Source organism: Cavia porcellus, unplaced genomic scaffold (genome assembly GCF_034190915.1).
Source record: "Cavia porcellus strain 051 isolate PalLab524CR breed Dunkin Hartley unplaced genomic scaffold, mCavPor4.1 scaffold_26, whole genome shotgun sequence".
Taxonomy (NCBI): Eukaryota; Metazoa; Chordata; class Mammalia; order Rodentia; family Caviidae; genus Cavia; species Cavia porcellus.
In genome coordinates, this window is record NW_026947509.1 from 25,091,673 (window position 1) to 25,112,041 (window position 20,369).

Below are 20,369 nucleotides of genomic sequence, written 5' to 3' on the forward strand. Positions count from 1 at the left end.
CAAAACAAAACAAATATGACAGGTTCAGTGATAGCTATTCTCCATGAAGCAATGAAATGCCAGTCGCAGAACTGACTGTGCGGCGAAAGAGGGTGTGAATTGCATCACAAGCACCTGTTGCCCAGGCTTTACACCCCAGGGCAGCAGTGCAGGGAGGCTACACAGCCTTTCATGGCAGTCTGCCCATCAGTGGGTCAGTCCTCCTCTGAAAAGATAACCTACAATGTATGAGCTGTGAAGGGTGGGAAATGTGGCGGAGCTCATGAAACTCTGTGAGCTCCCAGCCTCTCGGCACAAGTGACCACTCAGTCACTCTGTCTTTCTAGTGACACCGGCCAGGGGTCTCGTTACCTCGCTCTGAGCTGCCTCTAGGAATGGGACTGGGAGCAGAGCCAGTTCGGAGTGCCTGTCTGGAGCCAGGGCTGTGGCGGCTGCCTCATGGAGCATTTCCACCTCCTGTTTATGCTTCTGAAGGATATTGGAGACTTCAAGCTTCAGATCTTCATTTTGAGCTGGGGGAAAAGTAATTCAGACAAGGAAAAAGAAGAACTCAAATTATCAGCATTTGCAAATAACAGTGTACTCTGCATAAATGACTCAAAGGGCTCCACCAAACAACTTTTAGAATTAATAACAAACTTCAGAAATGTAGTAGAATGCAGGATCGACACACAAAAATCATTAGCACTTGTGTACCCCAATAATGAACAGGATGAGAAGGAAATATGAAAATAATACTAGTCAGGCTGGGGATTTAGCTCAGTGGCATAAGCGCCTGCCTTGTAAGCACGCGGTCGTGAATTCGATCTCCGGTACCAATAAACAAAAAAAAGACCTTGAAAATAATACTAGTCATAGTAGCTTCAAAAATAAAATACCTAGGAATTAACCTAACCAAGGAAATGAAAGACATCTCAAAGAAAACTACAAGACTCTGATAAAGGAGACTGAAAAGGTTATCAGAAAATTGAAAGACATCCCCTGCCCCTGGGTAGGCAGAATCAATATTGTCAAAATAGTCATACTCCCAAATCTGTTGTACAGATTTGATTCAGGCTCAATCAACATACCAAAACCATTTGTTACAGAACTGGAGAAAACAATCTTAAAATTCAGATGGAATCAGAAGAGACCCAGAGTAGCAAAAGCAATTTTGGGCAGTAAGAACAAAGCAGATGGAATAGCAATACCTGACTTGAAGCTATACTGCAAAGCAATAGTGATAAAAATGGCCTGGTACTGGAACAAAAATCAGATGCATGGGTCAACAGAACAAAACTGAGACTACTTCTCCAGACCCATTGAGCTATTGATCTTCAACAAAAGAGCCAAATGCATATGCTGGAGAGAAGATAGCCTAGTCAAAAGATAGCAATGAGAAAATGGTTATCTGTGCAGAAGATTGAAACTGGACACTTACCTCTCCCATCCTACAATGAATTAAGATAAAATGGGCCAGAGACTTCTGGGAGAACATGGTGGATAGATAGCAGCAGCTTCAGAGGCTGTCTGAGAAACCGCACTTAAAATCCAGGAATGGTGCCAGGCAAGAAGTCCTAAGCAAGGGGAGATATACTTTGCCAACCCAGGAATGAACTAAACTAAGAGAAACCAACTGGAAATGCAATCCCGGTGATATAACAGGAACAGATAAGGTCTCAGTATGGAAGCTGGGGCCCGCGCCACTGGAAGCCGTGATTTGAATTTCCTGCAGCCACTGCTGCATCCCAATCGGCACGGCAAGGAGAGAGGTACGAAAGCTCTGAGAGTGGGAAGCAGTGAATGGAGTTGAGAGCGGGACTGGCCAGGAGTCCTGCATTGACCTGCGGTGATTGAGTAGATTGGGGACCCTTCCACAGAGTAGAAGGCTTCAGCAAAGGACATACTGGGACTGGGCAGACAAGCAGGAAGAGGGCACTGCAGTGACTTCAGTCACATATTCTCCTCTCAAGCAGGATTGGTGGGGAGTGCCTGGGTTGGGTGACGCCTCTGACTAAGACCCAGTAAGCTAGCCCAAAACAGGTCCCAGCGCCTAGAGGTGCACCCTAGCAGTGAAACCTTCAATAGGTTGACCTGGAGGGGTGGGCCCAGCATAGGGTGCCCAGGTCTGTGTCTCCCTAGTACACTGCAATGGGCAGGAACACCTAGCTGGCACAATTCAAACAAACTGTAACTGACAAAGAAAGAGAGTGGGCCTCCTTTATATGCTTGTATAAAAGGAACAAAAAAAAAAAATGGAAGAGGGAGCAACAAGAAAGGGTCCTCGGCCCCGAATCCTGAGAAACACGCAATAGCAGACACGGCACCAACAGACATAAAGCGCTATTTCCAGAGCCCCATAGATGAGTTCAGGAATGAAGTTATTAATGACCTGAAGCAAGATATAAGTAGAATAGTTAGAGAAATGCTAAGCACTGCCCAAGAAAAAACAGATGGTAGACTGGAAGAACAGAAAAAAAAGGGAGAATTGTTTGATAGAGAAAATAGAGAAAACATAGAATACGTGAAGCAGTTCAAAGAGATTACCAGGAAACTAAAAACTCTATTCAAAACTGGCATAACAGCTTGAAAGAAACTAAGGATAGATTATCTGAACTGGAGGGCAGATTTGTAAATGGGAGCATGAAATGAAAAACTTCTTAAAAATAACAAAAAAACAAACAGCAACAATACAAAGGCTAGAAGACGATAAGAGGATCTATAACTTAAGAACATAAAAGAAGAACTAGGGACACAAACAAATGGACTACAAAAGCTATTCACAGAAATGATCCAAGAGAATTTCCCTAATTTAGCAAATGGTAAAGATACTCAGATATATGAGGCATACAGGACCCCAGCCACCTACAACCCAAACAGAGCTACACCCAGGCATATAATAATCAAAATTCCAGAAATCTAATATAAGACCAGAATATTAAAAGCCATCAGAGACAAGAAACAGATAGTTACAAGGGAACACCCATCAGAATTACGGCAGACTTCTCAACACAAACCATCAAATCACGAAGAGCGTGGGGGGAAATAACTCAAGCTTTGAAAGACAACAACCTCCAGCCAACATTGGTACATCCTGCATAGCTGTCCCTAGAAATTGATGGAAAAACAAGGTGCTTCCAAGATAAAGAGGAACTAGGGGAATTTGCAACCACCAATTCAACTCTACAGAGAATACTGCAGAATATTCTAAAAAAGGAAAATACCAAGATTCTAGAAATAGTGGCAGAGAGGCCACAATGAATGGAGCAGAAAGCAAAATGAAGAAGACAAACTGACAACTAATGACAGAAAAAGAGTCAACAGAAATGAGGCAGAGAAGATCGGATGGTAGGAACAGCTATCTTGGAGAAAACAAGACATTGTAATAGCTAGTGGTGATTTAGTATCATCTTGTTTTGAAGTCCCATCAAGCTTTTGTTCTTCTGTCTTCATCGGTCTTAAAAGGTTGTATCTTATTGGATTTTATTATATATGATAATATAAGTAAAAACTTTTATAGACAAGGAGATTATACAGAAAACATTGTTCATTTTCTGTTAATTGGTTCTAAATACCCTGTAATAGTGTCATTCTCTTGAATGGTTTTATAGTGTCTTGAAATGTTTGGTGCTACAGTATACGAAGTTATACTCAAAGATTTCAAGGAAAGAGACACTATGGCAACTATTTTTATGTCAGGATATTTTGTGATGAAACACTATTTTGCTTAAATGGGTATGTTTTGACCTGTGTTGTTTTGTTGTTATGCTCTCTTTTATCTCAATCCTCTTTTATTTAAATTATTTACTTTTTTCTTTTTTATCTTTTTTAATTAAGGGGAAAATAAATAAAAATAGCAGGATACATTATAGTAACCTACTTTGATTTCCTATTAACTTGATTTGAAATCCTGTATTGCCCTCACCATCTTGTTTTGACTGATTTTCTCCTATTCTGCTTTGCTTGATAGTACCAAGTTCAAAAGTATAGGCAAAACTGTGAAGACAATAAGAATCATTATGACGCCCATTCCGGTTGACTATTATCTTCTTTTAAAGTCCTGTAATGTCTCCAATGCTTTGGTTTTATTCTTTACTGTTTTGTTCAATTTTATTATAACTGGCAATTCTTCTTAAAATAGCAAGAGGCAGTAATGGTAACCATTGTTGATCACCTTATATTTTGTTTTTACATTATCTATTATGTCCATCCTTTTGATTTGACTGACTCTGTTCTCATATGCCACATTTGGTTTTACTCTCTTCAAAAAAAGTAATAAGAACTGTGAGAGTAATAAAACCCAAAATGTGTAATTGTCATTATATAAAACAAAAGAAAGTGCTATAAAGGTTATAACTACATATATGTTTAAGTGTATAAGATAGATAACCATATCACTGAGTTTTTTTGGATCACCGAACAAAACTGTTTGCACTCTCACTGTTTGAAAGTCCACTTTATATGCTTTAATTTTGTAACTTGAACAACTATTTCTAAGTTGAGAATATGTATGTAATCTATTAACTAGTAATTTTTTTGTTTATTTTTTAAATTTTGTATTACTTGTACCCTTTTTCTGTTTTTTTCTTTTTCTCCTTAAATAAAAAAAAAATCGTAAAAAAAAAAAAAGATAAAATGGGCCAGGCCGGGGATTTAGCTCAGTGGCATAAGCGTCTGCCTGGCAAGCATGAAGTCATGAGTTCAGTCCCCAGTACCGCAAAAAAAAAAAAAAAAAAGATAAAATAGGCCAAAGGTCTAAATATTGAAACAGAAACAGAAACCCTAATGGAAAATAAAATAGGTAAAACACTTGAAGATGTAGGCATAGGAAAACAGAACCTCAATCGCACCATAGCAACAAAAATCAACAAATGGAATTATAACAGACCAAAACTTTTCTGTACAGCAAAAAAAAAAAAATCAATCAATAGGGTGAACAGGCAACCTACAGAATGAAAAATAATTTTGGTAGTTACACCTCAGAGGACTAACATTTAGAATATATAAAGAACTAAAGTAAATAAATAAATTAATAAATAAACCACTGAAAATTAAAGATCCAGTCAAGAAATATACAGACACTTCACAGTGAAAGAACTACAAGTGGTGAAAAAATATTTAACACCTCTGGCCATTGGAGAAACACAAACTGAAGCAACGCTCAGGAACAATGGCTGTTATCAAGAAATCAACTTAATCCCAGGAGGCTGAGGCAGGAGGATTGTTTTGAGTTTGAGGTCTGCCTGGGCTACAAAGTGAGCTCAAGACCAGCCTGTACTGTGTAGAGAAACCCTGTCTCAAAAAGAACAAAAAGAAAAAGAAAGAAAGAAAGAAAAGAAATCAACCAATAATAGGGTGCACAGAAAAAGGAATCCTTTTCCACTTCTGGTGGTAGTGCAGACTGCTATAACCACTGTGGAAATCTGTGTGCAGATTCCTCAAAAAACTAGGATTAGAGGTCCTATTTGACCCAGCCAGTCCCCTTCTGGGTGTCTTCCCAGAAGAATTAAAAACATCATAACTCAGCAATGTATGTGCACCCAGGTTTACAGCAGCACAATTTCTAACAGCTAAATCTTGGAAACAATCCAAATACTCAACAACTGAGGAATGGATAAAAAAGACCATAGAATATCAACCGGGCATGGTGATGACATATGCTGGTAATCCCAGCACTCAGGAGGCTGAGCGGGGGGATCACTGAGAGTTCAAGGTCAGCCTGGACTATACAGTAAATTCAAGGACAACCTGAATTGCATAAAGAGGCCTTGTCTCAAAAACACAACAACCACAAAATGCTACTGTTCCATGAAGCATAAGCTTTAGACATTTCTAGCTAAATGGACGCACCCTGAGACCATATTCTTAAGAGAAACAAATTGGACACACGTGTAAATACTGCATTGTTTCTCTGGTGTGAGAAACCAAAGTGTAAATAAAGACCAAAATGTATAATAGATTTTGGGAAACGGGAAGAAAATGTTCAAATGGCGAGAAACAATAAAGAGGGGAGAGGGAAAGCAGGGAAGGGGGAAAAAAGGACAAAATGGAAACAAAGGAGAGGAAGAGGGGCTGAGGCAGGGGGAGAGGAAAGCAAGACTTCATATGCAGGTGCGAATTCCCTATGATGAATGTGATTGTTATATGTGCCTGAAATGTATCAATAGAATAATATAAAATTTATAAATAAATAAAAAGAATGAAGGTTTGAGACATTTGTAGGAAAATGGAGGTACCTAGAAAATATAATGAGTGAAATAAATCAGACACAGACACTTAAATACCATATGGCATCTCTCATTTGGCAAAATATAAACAAAAAGAATAACCAGGGTGGATAGGAAGGGGCCGTGGAGATGGACCCCTTGAAATAGAGAAGGGAAGGGGCTGGGGATTTAGCTTAGCAGCAAAAGGGCCTGACTCGCAAGCACACGGTTGTGAGTTCAATACCCGGTACCGATTAAGAAAAAAAAAACCAGAAATAGAGCAGAGGTCCACGGGGAAAAGCATGAGGAGTGAGGTGGAGGAAAGGGGGAATGAGTAGAATAAAATATGCCACGTAAACTGCACGAACTGTAATCACATCCTAATAAAATAAAAACTTTTTAAAACTCCAGAAAGTTGAAACTGTACAGTTATCGTTAAGCACAGTTGGAGTTGAATCAACTATGAATTAACTTTTCCCACGGACATTCTTTTTGTTTTACAAATTCACCCTAAGAGAAACAACTCTCTCTTATTTCTACAAAAGGCCTCTGACTTGTTGACCAGTGAAGAGATGACATTTGACTTTAAAAGCAAAACAAGCCAGGCAAGGTGGTACATGCCTATAATCCCAGCACTTGGGAGGCTGAGACAGGAGGATTGCCACAAGTTCAAGGCCAGCCTGACTGCACATCGAGATCCAGTCTTAAAAAAAAAAAAAGCAAAACAAACAACAACATCTACAATCTGTAGAGTGGAAGCGGGAATAAAATAACCACAGAATCTTATTTTTTCCCCAACACTAGCCAAGCCCATCTCCCCAAGTGTTGCCCCCACTCAATGCTGACTTGGAGGCTCCTGTTCTCTGTTGCACCTGTCTGTGCACCACCCTGACCTGCAGGAAGGTGGTTCATCACGCGCACTAGAGAAGGCTCGAGTGGGATTGCCCTGACGTCTCCGGAAACTCACTGGTGTTTCCTACGCCACACAGGCCGCCTGGCCTATGTTCAGTGTTTACCTGGCTCCTCTTCTGCACTGCTAATGGGAATGTAAACTACTGCAACCACTATGGGGGTTCCTCAAAGAACTAAAAATAGAAATTCTATTCAACCCAGCTATTTCTCTTCTAGGTATCTTCCCAAAAGAGCTAAAGTCACCACCTCACAGTGACGCATGCACACCTATGTTTAGAGCAGCACAACTCATAACAGATAAATCTTGGAAGCAGCCTACATGTCCATCAGAGATGAATGGGCAAAGGTAGTATTTATAAGCAATGCAGGAGTACACGTCCATAAATAAGGCTAAATGTGAGTCATTTGTAGGAAAAAAGGATGCACTCTAAGATTATAATATTAAGGGAAATAAATCAGACACTAAGGCTTAATTTTTTTTCTGGCACCAAAAATCAAACTCAGGACCCTGTGCTTGCCAAGCAGATGCAGTAGTTCTGAGCTATATCCCCAGCCCGATGTGCAAGCTTAAATATCACATCTTTTCTTCTATAAGAAATCCAAGGTATGAATAAATTAAAGAGCAAAATAAAAGATAGATAATGAGAATCAAGGAGGTAGACTTTTGCAAACAGGAAAGGGATCTAGGGATGAGGAGAGAAGGGAGGTGAAGGAGAAGTAAACAGAAGTCAAATGTACTAACTTACTTAGTCAAATGTACTTAGTACTAAATGTACTAAGTAAACAGAAGTCAAATGTTGCACGTGTACTAACTCCCCATGATAAAAGTAATCATCATGTACTGTAAACGTGTACTAGTAGAATTTTTTAGTGTTGAAAATCTTTTTAAGATTACTGTCTCTGTTACTTTTTGTTGTTTGTTTTGTATTGTTTGGTGTTTTGAGGCAGAGTCTCACTATGCCATTCAGCCTGGCCTTGAACTCTCAAAGATCATCTTAGCCTTTTGAGTGCTGGGATGCCAGGTGTGCACCACCACATCTTTGAGTGCTAGGATTACAGGCATGAGTCACTACATCTGGCCCTGCCTCTGCTACTCATATTTCTTTCCTTTTGGGCTGAGGTTATAATTCAGTGGCAGAGCACCTGCAAGCATGCCCAAGGTTCTCAGTCCAATCCTGAATACAACAAAATTTTTTTTCTTTTCCTTCACTCTTATATTTAATATACTAGAATCTGATAAGGCACAAATTTGATAAATCTAATAACACTTTCAAACAACGAAGGAATATTTGAAACCCATACACATTTGCAAGACATAAGAAAAATTATATACGTAGGGTAGGTAGTTGTCATGCCTTCCTGACTGGAAAGCACCAGTGTCTTTATTCACATTTATTTATTTTTGGTCTTTCTCCTTTTTATTGGTACCGGGGATTGAACTCACGACTGCCTGCTTGCAAGGCAGGCGCTTATGCCGCTGAGCTAAATCCCTAGCCCACTTTACTCTAATTTCTAAAACCATGAAGGATACATTGAGGGTTGGCCCAGCTCCCTCACCCAGCCACATGTGGAGGCTGCCCCCCTCTGCGAGAGCAGTTTCAGCTCCAGCCTACCTTTCTCTGTGGACAGCTGAAGCAAGATGTTCCTTTTCTCCTGCAGCTCAGCATCCAGCTGGTCCTGCAGCTGAGAGACCTGCTGCCTCAGCTGCTCACCTGCAGGCTCACTGCTCCAGGGTGGCTGCTTGCTGCTGTCCAGCACGCTGAAAAGGGGAGGCGTGTGGTCAGGCGGGCACTGGAAGGTGTGCGCTGCGACATCTTTAGAATATAGTCTCAGCATCTCTTGGCTTGGTTCATCACTCAGCGCCGTACATGTTTCATCCACTGCTGCTTTATTTGTAACTGTCACTCACCAACTGCCTTGGAACTTCTGAGCCCGTAAGGAACTGCTCGACGTCACTTGTGACCAGGTCTTGGGTGCTTCTCTGACAAGCAACCCCAAGGGACTTTCCCACTGTGCCAGCAGGGCACTGTGTGTGAAGCCAGGTCCAAAGCCTTTCTCTTCTCCCTCACCCCTCTCCAATGACTACTTCAGGGAAAACTTGCCTTTGAATTAGATTATGCATCACTGTACTGCACTGCAGGAATGAGACTTCCCACTGTCATCTAGTTGTGAGGCAGATGTGGGCTGTCTGACTTTTTTATAGGCTCTCACTGTGTAACTCAGACAGGCCTTGAATCACTGCGGAGCCCAAGCTGGCCTCAAACTCTCAGCGATCCTCCTACCTCAGCCTCCCCAGTGCCGGGATTACAGGCCCACACCAACACACCCAGGAGGCCGGTGTTTTTGAGAATAAAACACACATAGACCCAGAATAGCAAAAGCAATTCTGGGCAACAGTGGCTGGGAAAGGGGCCTCACAATCCCCAATTCGAAGTTATTCTACAAAGCTATCGTGATAAAAGTAGCATGGTACTATCAAAAAGATGGACAATGGAACACAGAATAAAAGACGCTGACACAACTCCAAGCATACTGAGCTACTATTTTTTTCTTTTCCTCTTCTTTTATTTATTTATTATTTATTTATTTTTTTGTGGTGCGGGGCATTGAACCCATACAAGGCAAGAATTCTCCCACTAAGTCACATCCCCAACCCCGCTACCTAACCTTTGACAAAGGAGTCAAATACCTTCACTGGAAGAAAGACAGCCTCCTTAATAGATGGTACTGGGAAAACTGGCTCTCCATGTTAAAGGCTAAAGCTAGACCCATATCTCTCACCATGCACTAAACTAAAATCAAAAAAGTTCAAAGATCTAAATATTAAAACAGAAACACTAAATCTGCTAGAAGATGAAATAGGTAAAACTCTTAAAGATACTGGTGTAGACAAAGACTATATGAACAAAGCTCCAGTCATATGGAGAATATCACAAAGAATCAACAACTGGGGTCCCATCAAATTAAAAAGCTGTTGCACAGGGGGCTGGGGATTTAGCTCAGCGGCATAAGCACCTGCCTTGCAAGCAGGCAGTCGTGAGTTCAATCCCCAGTACTGATAAAAAGATTTAAAAAAAAAAAAAAAAAAAAAAGCTGTTGCACAGCAAAAGAAATCACCAGTAGTGTAATGAGACAACCCACAGAATGAGAATATTTTCTAACAGCTTCCCCTCAGACAAAGGACTAATATCTGGAATATATAAAGAACTCAAAGAAACCATATCCCCCAAATTTAAAGATTCAATCCAAATTTTCCCAGAATGCTATGTAAAAAAAAAAAAATTCTGATACCATTCTTGGTACAAAAAAAAAAAAAAGAAAAGATTCAATCCAAAAACAGTCATCTAAAATGAACAGACACTTCTCAGAGGAAGCATCACCAGTCATTTGAGAAATGCAAGTTAAGAAAAACACTGCGATTCTCTCTTACTCCAGAAAGAATGGCTGTCATCAAGAAGTCAGTAACAAATGCTGGAGAGGCCGTGGGTAAAAAGGCATCCTCTCCACTGCTGGTGGGAGTCCAGATTGGTCCATGTGGAAATCAGCATGGAGATTCCTCAAAAACTAACACTAAAAGTTCCATTTGACCCAGCTATTCCCCTTCTAGACATCTTCCCAAAAGAATTAAAAACATCATACCACAATGATATATGTGCACCCATATTTATAGCAGCACAATTTGCAACAGCCGGAGTTTGGAAACAACTTGCCCATTGACTGAGGAATGGATTAAAAAAGATGTGATATTTGTATAAAATATCACAAATACTTGGGGCTGGGGATTTAGCTCAGCGGCATAAGCACCTGCCTTGCAAGCAGGCAGTCGTGAATTCAATCCCTGGTACCGATAAAAACAAAAGAGACAAAAAAAAAAAGAAAGAAAGAAAGTACTACTCAATCATAAAGAGGGATAAACTTAAGACTTTTATAGGTAAATGAATGCAACTTGAGACCACACTCATTAGTGAAATAAGACACACACGTGTAAACATCATATTGTCTCAGTGTGAAAAGCTGAAAGAAACAATATATGTATATGTTTATGGATAATTATATGTATACAAAAACTAGTTAAGAGAGTTACGCTACTGATTTCTCTGAGTTCACTGAAGAGAAAGATTTGTACTGGTATTATTTGGACAATTGAATGCAGATGTCGTGTGCTGGGGTGAATGATTTGGAGATGACAATGAGCAACTTAAGTCATTTGTAAGTGAATGATTGGACCTCGAGAACACAATTCTAAGTGAAATAAATCAGGCACACAAATTTAGAAACACACAGTTCTTGGCCATTTACACAAGTGGAATCACACTGATATAAAAGAGTTGCTTCTACTTATATATATATTTCTCATTTCTATTTTTAATTCATATCATCTAAAAATAACTTACCTAGGCTAGTATTAAGATTTCTTAATGTGTATGTATAATATGATGACCCAGAGAATAATACTCCAGGTGATAAAGGAAGGAGGCCACCAGGAATGCGTGCCACGTGGGTCTTCAAAGTGGACCGCCACACCCTGCTTCATTTTACTGAACTGAATACTGCATTTTTCCAAAATATGCTCATAAGACCTCCCGTACTGTCTTCATCAACTTGCTCCTTGCTGTCTCAACTTTTTAAAAGTGTTTAGGTATCTTGGGGCTGGGGATTTAACTCAGTGGCTTAAGCGCCTGCCTTATAAGCACATGGTTGTGAGTTTGATCCCTGGTACCAGTAAAAAAAAAAAAAAAAAAAAGAATAAAAGTGTTTAGGTATCTCTAAGTACAAATTAATACACAAATACATATTCGTTGCAAAAAAAATTTTTTTGAGGCAAGCTCTCGCCATGCAATTCTGGTTGTCCTGAAAACACACTATGTAGACCATGCTGTCCTTGAACTCATGGTGATTCTCCTGCCTCAGCCTCCCAAGTGCTGGGATTACACATATGCACCACCATACTCTGCTGAAAATTTAAAATAATATATAAGTATAAAGAATAAATGTGAAAGTGCTCTTTTGTTTTATTGTAATGCTAACATCTCATTAAAAGTTTGCCATCCATAAACACACAGAACAGAGTTAACAGATCCTTGCATTTTTGTTGGCAGTGTACTGTATCTCATTTGTAACAGCTGCATTAAACCTCATTCTGAGGATGCGATCTGATTTGTTTAGCCAACCTCCTATCAGCTGAATTTGGGGTGGTTTCTAGATTTCACTATGACTGGCAACGCAGCAACATCTTTAAGTTTTACTTTTATTAGTGCATGTTTGCAGTACATAGTGATTACATTCCTCCTGGGGAGTTGGTACATGAACATTACACATTTTAATTCTCTTCACGTCCCCTTTCTCTCCCGTCCTTCAACATCCTTACTACATAAGTATCTTTGCACATACACAAAGGGATTCTATTAGTTTTGATTAAAAAAATGGTATTGCTGATAAGAAAAAAACAGACGCATATTTAACAGTGCGATAGTGTCCAATTCTCTTCCGAAAAAACTGTGACAATTTATCTCCTCACTAACCATATTGAATACCAGTCTCCCAATATATTTAAAAATTCTAGGTATGTGTTTACAGCTTGGAAGGAGCTTTCTATAATGTTCCCTTACGGTCACTGATGCTCTGAGCCCAAACACGGTACTCACTCTGCTAAGAGTCGGTCATAATTGTCAGTCAGCAATTTTCGTTCTTTCTCCAAATCTTCAACTCTTTCCTGAAACTAAGAGTGACAGTAGAGCTTTTGAGATAAAACTTTCAGAATGTATCGCCCTGCACAGATTTTCCCTTTTCCATTGCAGCATGGGCGTGGGTGAGAGCATTTCTGCGCTCATCTCCCATGGTGTCTAGGAGAACCCATCCATCTAGGAACATTTGAACCAATTGAAAGTGGGCTAGAAACTTTCGCTGGAATGAAAGACATTCTCTGAAGTATGTTTTTATGACGTCAGCCTTCCCACTGTTAGGGAAGCAGCACGATGTTATGAAAGAGCAAGGACTTTAGAGAACACACATGATTGTAAGTCTGGATTTCTCTGCAATGATGCAATACTGTGGAGCAAACAATTTAACCAACTGGAGCTATGTTCTCATTTGAAAAAAATGAAAAACCCACGCTGTTTGTGCATTTACCATAGCTGAAATGGGGATGTGGCACGTGTGATGGCCCCCTTCCTCTCTAATCATTTACCTCCTCCAGGGTCCTCTGCAGGATGGCCATGTCTTCTAGCTGGCTCCTCAGGCTCGCAGTCTTCTTGCTCTCCTCCTTGAACTCTGCCCTCAGCTCATCCACTTGGCTGAAGAGGGCATCGTGTGCTGCACTCAGGAGTCCCTGATTCTGGGCCAAAGAAATTTCTTCTGGGAGTTCACATCACTCAGCAGGACCAGGCTTCAGGTAATGCTGCCCTCATGTTCCAGGTGGGTGCCATGCAGTGTGAGCTCCCAAATAGTACACTGCCTGTGCTCTGTAAGCTGACCTGTTTTTCACTGTAGCATTCTCCGGAGAACAGTCTCCTTATCAGGGAGAATTTTCTATTCTGGGCAATGTAATTTGTCATTAGAACCTTAATTTTCCTAATCCAAATTAGTTTTGTGTTGTCAAGTATCAAACCCAGGACCTTGCACATGTCCCAGGGTGGCCAAATTAATCCTTGGCTGTGGAAAGGTGTTTTGTAAGATGATGCTGAGATATATATATATATATATTTTTTTTTTTTTCTTTTAGACAGCATCTCACTATGTAATCCAGTCTAACCTTGCTTGAACTTAATATATAGCCCAGGCTGGCCTCAAACTCACAGCAATCTTCCTGCCTCAGTCTCCTGAGTGCTAGGATTACAGGCATATCTACCATACCTGACACAAAGATATATTTCCCTCCAAAGAAAGTGACATGGTAGCTTTAGAAGTTGTGTGCTTTAGAAGTTTTCCTAGCTCTAGAAAGTTGTTTGTTGGTTGGTTGGATGGTTGGTTGGTTTAATGCAAGGTCCTGCCATGTAGGCCAGGCTGGCCTTGAGCCCACTACCTAGGCCAGATTGGCGTCAAATTTATAGTGATCCTCCTGCCTCAGCCTCCAAAGTTCTAGGGTTTTAGGTGTGTATTGTCACGCCCAACTAGCTCTTGACATTTTTCTGGTGGACTCTTCTAGTGAGGCACAGCCATAGTTTGTCACATATGGAACTCTGACTTAGTGACTTGGAACTATGGACATTCACATGGCTTCCCCTGCACCTCACTCACAGGAGTAAATAGGGCCCAAATATCTAATGATATTGGAGAACACTTACAACAAATTACCATTTCACACATGTTAAAGAATCCTTTTAGGAACTTTTGAGCTATAAATCACTATAGCAAGAGGCTAAAGAAATACCGTTTCAAACATTTCTTGATTCAGATCTCATATTTCAATTTTAATGAAATCAATGCAACAAATGTCATTTGTAGTACTAATATTTTACCTTAATATTAACTATATGACATGATAACTTTGATTTCATTGGCTAAATTCTGGTATTATGTTCCTTGGAGATGAATGTAGATTTTTGGGGGTTTGATTACTCTAGTTACTAAAAAGCAGATTCAGGTGAAATAGGGTGTACTCAGGGTGGTGTGGCTATAGACTAAATAGTAGATTAAAATTCCTTTTTAAGTACCTTCTGGAGCAAGGTTTCATATGCCTATAAGAAAGAAATATATATATTTTACTAAGTCATCAACTTCATTGTATGTTTGAAATGTATCTCCATAATACAAATGTTCAATATTTATATTAAAAGACATTACAGACATGGGCACAGTGGTGTACACTTGTAATCCCAGGACTTAAGAGGCTGGATAGGAGGCTGTGAACGGGAGGCCAGTCTGGAACATACGGTGAGTTTAAATGCACCCTCAGTTTCTCAGAGAGAAACACAGAGAGACAAAAATACAGAGAGACAGACAGAGACCCAGAGAGAAACACAGAGAGACAGACAGAGACCTAGAGAGAAACACAGAGAGAGTGAGAGAGAGAGAGAAAACAAAATAAACAAAAGGTAGAGGCAAAACTTTACCCCCAAGAAGACTGCGAGCCTGAGGAGCCAGCTAGAAGACATGGCAAAACGCCCCCCATTTGTCAGCTCCAGAATCAGTCACTAGAAAGGTGAACTGATAACGGAAAACAAACTATAAAATAAAACCAACATTTTAAAATTTACATGATTATTCACCATTTCAAGTCATCTCTATCACTAACAGGGGAAGAAAATTTAATTTAGAATGGCCATCTTTTTTTTTTTTTTGACTTTTTTTTTATTTAAGGAGAAAAGAAAAAAAAACAGTGAAAGGGTACAAGTTATACAGATTTACAGAAGAAAAAAATGAACAGTAGGAAATCACTAGTTAATGGATTACATATTGCCATCTTAGAAATAATTGTTCAAGTCACAAAATTAAAGCTTGTAGAGTGGACATTCCACCAATGATACTGCAAACAGTTCTGTTCAATGATCCAATAAAACTCTGTGATATCATTTTCTATCTTATACACTTAAATATACATGCAGTTATATAGTTTAGAGCACTTTCTTTTCCTCTCTTTTGTACAATGACTATTACACATTTTGGGTTTCATTGCTCCCACGGTTCTTATTGCTTTTTTGGAAGAGAATAAAATCAAATGAGACATAACAGAACAGAATCGGTCAAGTCATAGAATGGCCATCTTTTTATGTGTGTGGTGCTAGGGGCAGAACTCAGGGCCCTCAGCTACAGACAAGCTCTGTACTACTGAGCTTCGCCCTAGCCTCTCTTTTTTCTCCTTTAATATCATGAAGCAATACAGATGGAGTCTTAATTTTTTTAATTATTAATTTCTGTTTTTTGTGTTTTCTTGAGACATGGTCTTGTTATATAGTTCAGGCTGGCCTTGAACTCACAACGTCCCAGACTGGCCTCAACTGTGTAGTGATCCTCTGGCCTCAAATCCTGCATGCGGGATTACAAGTGTGCACCACCAAACCCAACTAGACGGAATTTTTTTTTTTTTTTTTTTTTGTGGTACCAGAAATTGAACTCACGACCTCACACTTGCCAGGCAGGGGCTTACGCCTCTGAGCTAAATCCCTAGCCCTAGACAGATTTTTTTTTTTTTTTTTTTTTTTTTTTTTGTCTTTTTCGTTTTTTGTCGGTACCAGGGATCGAACTCACGACTGCCTGCTGACAGGATCTTAATGCTGACACAAGTTAACTCCACTTCCCTCTGCCTTAGCAGGCTGGTGGAGAAATGCAGGGAAGCAGCTAAGAAAAGAACCAGCTCTGAATTGCGAATCTCAGTTTGAGGATCACCCAAGTTGTGTGACCTTAGGCAAGTGACTCAGTCTCTCCAAATCTGCTGTTTCCTATGCAAAGGAAGAAAATAACACAAACGAATTAGCTTTGTCCCCAAAGATGGTGTTGGTGCAGCACTCACCTCTTGAACGTCTGTTAACTGTGCTTTCGTGGCGGCCAGGGACGTGTCCCTTTCGTGCAAGAGCTTCTTCAGTCGGATCAGCTCCACGTTCTCCTTAATGGAGGCGCTGTGGAAAACACAACTAAAATGACTGAGAGTGGACTGAGTGAAGCTCATTTTCCTCTCTCTTTTTTTGATACAGGGTCTCACTCTGTAGGTCAGGCTAGCCTTGAATTCATTATGCAGCTCAGGCTGGCCTCAAACTCATGATGATCTTCCAGCCTCATCCTCCTGAGTGCTGGTGTTTTCAGTATGAGCCAACACACCCAGCTCACATATTCTTTTTTGAAAGAAACAAATTGTCTCCCAGCACTCAGGAAGATGAGGCAGGAGGATCCTTGGGAGTTCGTGACCAGCCTGGACTACAAAGTGAGCTCAAGACCAGCCTGAACTGCGTAGAGAACCCTGTCTCAAAAAGACAAAAAAGAAACAAACTGTCAAATGATAAAATCTATAATTTGTCACATTCGCTTGTTGACTGCACTAAGAACATCTTTCTCTTGTGTCTTGCCTTCCATTCTCCCCCATAATGCACCAGGAGTAGGAGTACTACCTGGTAGTAGTCGCTTTGCTCCTTTTTCTCACACTATTTGGACGTTTATAGATCACTAACCTTAAACTCTGTATTACAGGGAACACATAACTATATTTTTAAATTACAGTGTGCAGTTTCTTATAAATGATGGAAAGCCCACAAAGCTTAAGCCTGTTTCCTTTAAACAAACAAACAAACATCCAAACCAAAAAAGAGTGGGGGATTTGAGTACAGACTCACAGGAAGATTAGTCTTTCTGAACCTAGGAGAGCGAGTTTTCTTTATTATTTGAAAGATACTAGGAAGGACATGTGCTCACTGTATTCTGTCTCAGTGATTCCCAGTTGTAGTCGCTCATTAGCATCACCTGGAGAAGTCTTTAAAAAATTTTTTTTGATACAGGATCTCACTTTGTAGTTCAGGCTGGCCTTGAACTCACTACGTTGTCCAGGTTGGCCCCGAGGGCTGGGGTTACAGGTGTGGGCCACTAAGTCTTTAAAATTATACTACCTGGATTCTACTCCCAACTAATTAAAAGACAATCTTTGATGGGCTTGGCCCAGGTGTCTGTGGCTTTAAAAGGCTGAAAACTTATCTCTATGCCAAAACCTACACACCATGCTGTAGCAGTTTGACTCACAATTGCCAAAACTTGGAAGCAACCAAGAAACCCTTCTGGGGCCAGAGATACAGCTCGGCAGCACAGTGCCTGTCTGGCAAGCACAAGGTCCTCAGTTTGAGTCCCAGCACTGCCGCCCCCCAGGGGAAAAAAAAACCTAGTTCTAAGAAAGCCCTCAATAGGCGAGTGGATAGTTCAGTTACTGATTCAGACAGTGGAATATTATTTAGCACCTTAAGAAAAGCTATCAAACTGTGGAAAGATCTTCAGGGATCGCAGAAGCATATCATTAAGTGAAAGAAGCTAAGCTTCAAGGCTGCATACCTATAGATCCAACTATATTCTAGAAAGAGGCAAAACGTGGAGACAGCAACAAATCAATGGTTGTCGGGGGTTAAAAGAAGGAACTGTGAAGTGCTAAAGTACAGAGGATTTTCAGAATAATAAGTATACTTTATATGATCCTGTAATGGTGAATGCATGTCACGTCTGCTTAAACTCACACAAGGTGTAACACCTGATGCAAACCACAGCCTCTGCACTGTACTGAGGGGCAGTGCGGGTTGTACTGTTACCTCCTAGCAGGAAGGCAGGGCGTGAGTGGCAACAGAGCTCTTTGGGAACTCAGTTTCCTGCTCAGTTTTGCTGTGAAACTAAAACTACTCTAAAAAATCAACTCTATTTAAAAAAAAAAAAAAAAAGCCTTTCAAAGACAAAGAGGGTTACCAACTGGTGACAAGATGAAATAATTTTCTTTCTATACAGTAAAGCAGCAAATCTGTTTCTAGTTAATTGATTTCTTAACTTACTAGCAATTCCAGGTCTACTTCTCAGATTAAATTTAGTCCTACACATTCTCTTTTCCTCTAAAATGGAGGAAAGGCAAGTGTAAGCATGCCAATCTCAGTCTCTCAATCTTCTAATCTCTCTGTCTCTGTCTGTCGCTGTCTCTGTCTCTCTCTCTCTGTCTCCCTTCCTTTGACCCTCCCTTTGAGGCAGGGTCTCTCCAGGTAGCGCAGGCTGGCCTCCAATTCTCCATTCTCCCACCTCACCCTTCCGAACGCTGGGACTGCAAACACTACAGTGCCTGGCGGGAACCTTCTCTGGTTTTCAGTTCATTGCGGTTGGATGCTTGGACTGCACAGCCTTACCGAAGCTCTGCAGCCTTCTGAGCACACTCCAGCGAGCTTTTCTGACCAAACTGTTCATTGTTGGACAACATTTTCTCAGGAGACGTTGGTGCTTCTTCCATTTGCATACTGTCATTGGCCATAAGGTGGGCACTGGTAGGCACACACAGACCAAGGGATTTAGCCATGATTGTGACTTTGCTGAAAGAAAGTACTCTGTGATGTTATAAACACGAGACACAAAAAGAACTAGAAAGTGCCCACAGGGGCTTGGAATTGGACCGTCACATTTATAAGCTAGAGGAGTCAGTAATGTCTCTGTGTGTAGAGGGTAATCTTACAAAATATAGCCTTCAAGTGACAAGTGGATATATAAATGAATTGTGGTGTAGGGGATAAAAATACAAAGGGAAGAGGAAATATTTTTAATCAGATTTTATTGGTACACTTTAAATATACATAATAATCGCATTCATCATAAAGAATTTGTACCTGTACATGATATAACTTGATCCCTTTTTCCCCCATTCTCTATCCCTCCCACCTCTCCTCTTGGGAAAGGTCAATTCTGTCATTTGAGGAAATGACTTTTATTTTCCTTTCCTTGGAGGACAGAGGAAGGTTGTTTTCTTTCTTTCTTTCTTTTTTTTTTTTTTTTGGTGCTGGGGATCGAACTCACAACCTTGTGCTTACCAAGCAAGCGCTTGAACCACTAAGCTAAATCCCTGGCCCCTATAATGTCAAACTTTACTTTTTTTCTTTCTTTCTTTTTATTTTATTTTATTTTTTGGTACCAGGATCCAACTCACAACCACACGCTTGCAAGGCAGGCACTTATGCCGCTGAGCTCAATCCCTAGCCTTGTTTTCCATTGTAAGCACTAAGGTTGAAATGCAGCAGAGAGTTACTTTTCACCTTCTCTGATGGTGCTGGGAAGCTGGGAACCACCAGCATCCACTTATTTCCTGTAGCATATCTTTTTACCTAAAGTCTTAGGACAAGTGATGAGAACTCACGGTTCATCCGGTTCACAGGCTGCTTCTTCTCTGGGTCTTTCCTGTATCGCATGCTCCTTGAATCTGGCAGGGGCTGTGTAGCTCGGCCGATCCCTTGAACCTAAAGATTTAGGCAGAAGATGCAAGCTGTGGGCACAATACACTGTGGAACACCAGATGCCAAACTGGATGTGGGGAGCCTCAAGCCCTAGGAAAACGCAGATGTCACTACTGGTCCCAGAGGAGAAGGTCTCCGTACTCTTGCAACTACGAGTTTGAGAACTGCAAGACCACAGTGACAAGTGCGTGAGCATAAATGGAAAGAAGAAGAGTGCAAGCTTGCCCGGAGCACGGACTAAGCGTCTAACCTGAGGAACCTCAGTCTCCAGTGCCCAGTGCAGAGTGTCAGCTCAATGCCAAAGTGTCAGACAGAACTGAACTCTGAACTCATTCCATCTTTCTACTTTCAGGTGTTTCTGCAAATGTTTGGTTGTAGGAAGTAGGGC

General features: G+C 40.6%; 1 protein-coding gene across 4 annotated transcripts in view; it reads right to left on the reverse strand.

Moving 5' to 3' along the window:
• The window catches only part of Rpgrip1 (RPGR interacting protein 1), a 74,360-nt gene that overhangs the window by 32,823 nt on the left and 21,168 nt on the right, over nucleotides 1-20,369 (reverse strand). For 3 of the 4 annotated variants that reach the window (XM_063236917.1, XM_063236916.1, XM_063236918.1), the window contains exons 5-12: nucleotides 19,885-19,984; nucleotides 18,890-19,021; nucleotides 16,546-16,651; nucleotides 14,750-14,773; nucleotides 13,285-13,431; nucleotides 12,743-12,816; nucleotides 8,711-8,856; nucleotides 352-512 (exon numbers count right to left, since the gene is read on the reverse strand). In XM_063236917.1, the coding sequence (XP_063092987.1) occupies nucleotides 352-512; nucleotides 8,711-8,856; nucleotides 12,743-12,816; nucleotides 13,285-13,431; nucleotides 14,750-14,773; nucleotides 16,546-16,651; nucleotides 18,890-19,021; nucleotides 19,885-19,984 (890 nt within the window). Of the gene's footprint in view, nucleotides 1-351; nucleotides 513-8,710; nucleotides 9,764-12,742; nucleotides 12,817-13,284; nucleotides 13,432-14,749; nucleotides 14,774-16,545; nucleotides 16,652-18,889; nucleotides 19,022-19,884; nucleotides 19,985-20,369 lie in introns of those variants that run through there. The other variant, XM_063236919.1, reaches the window with a different exon arrangement.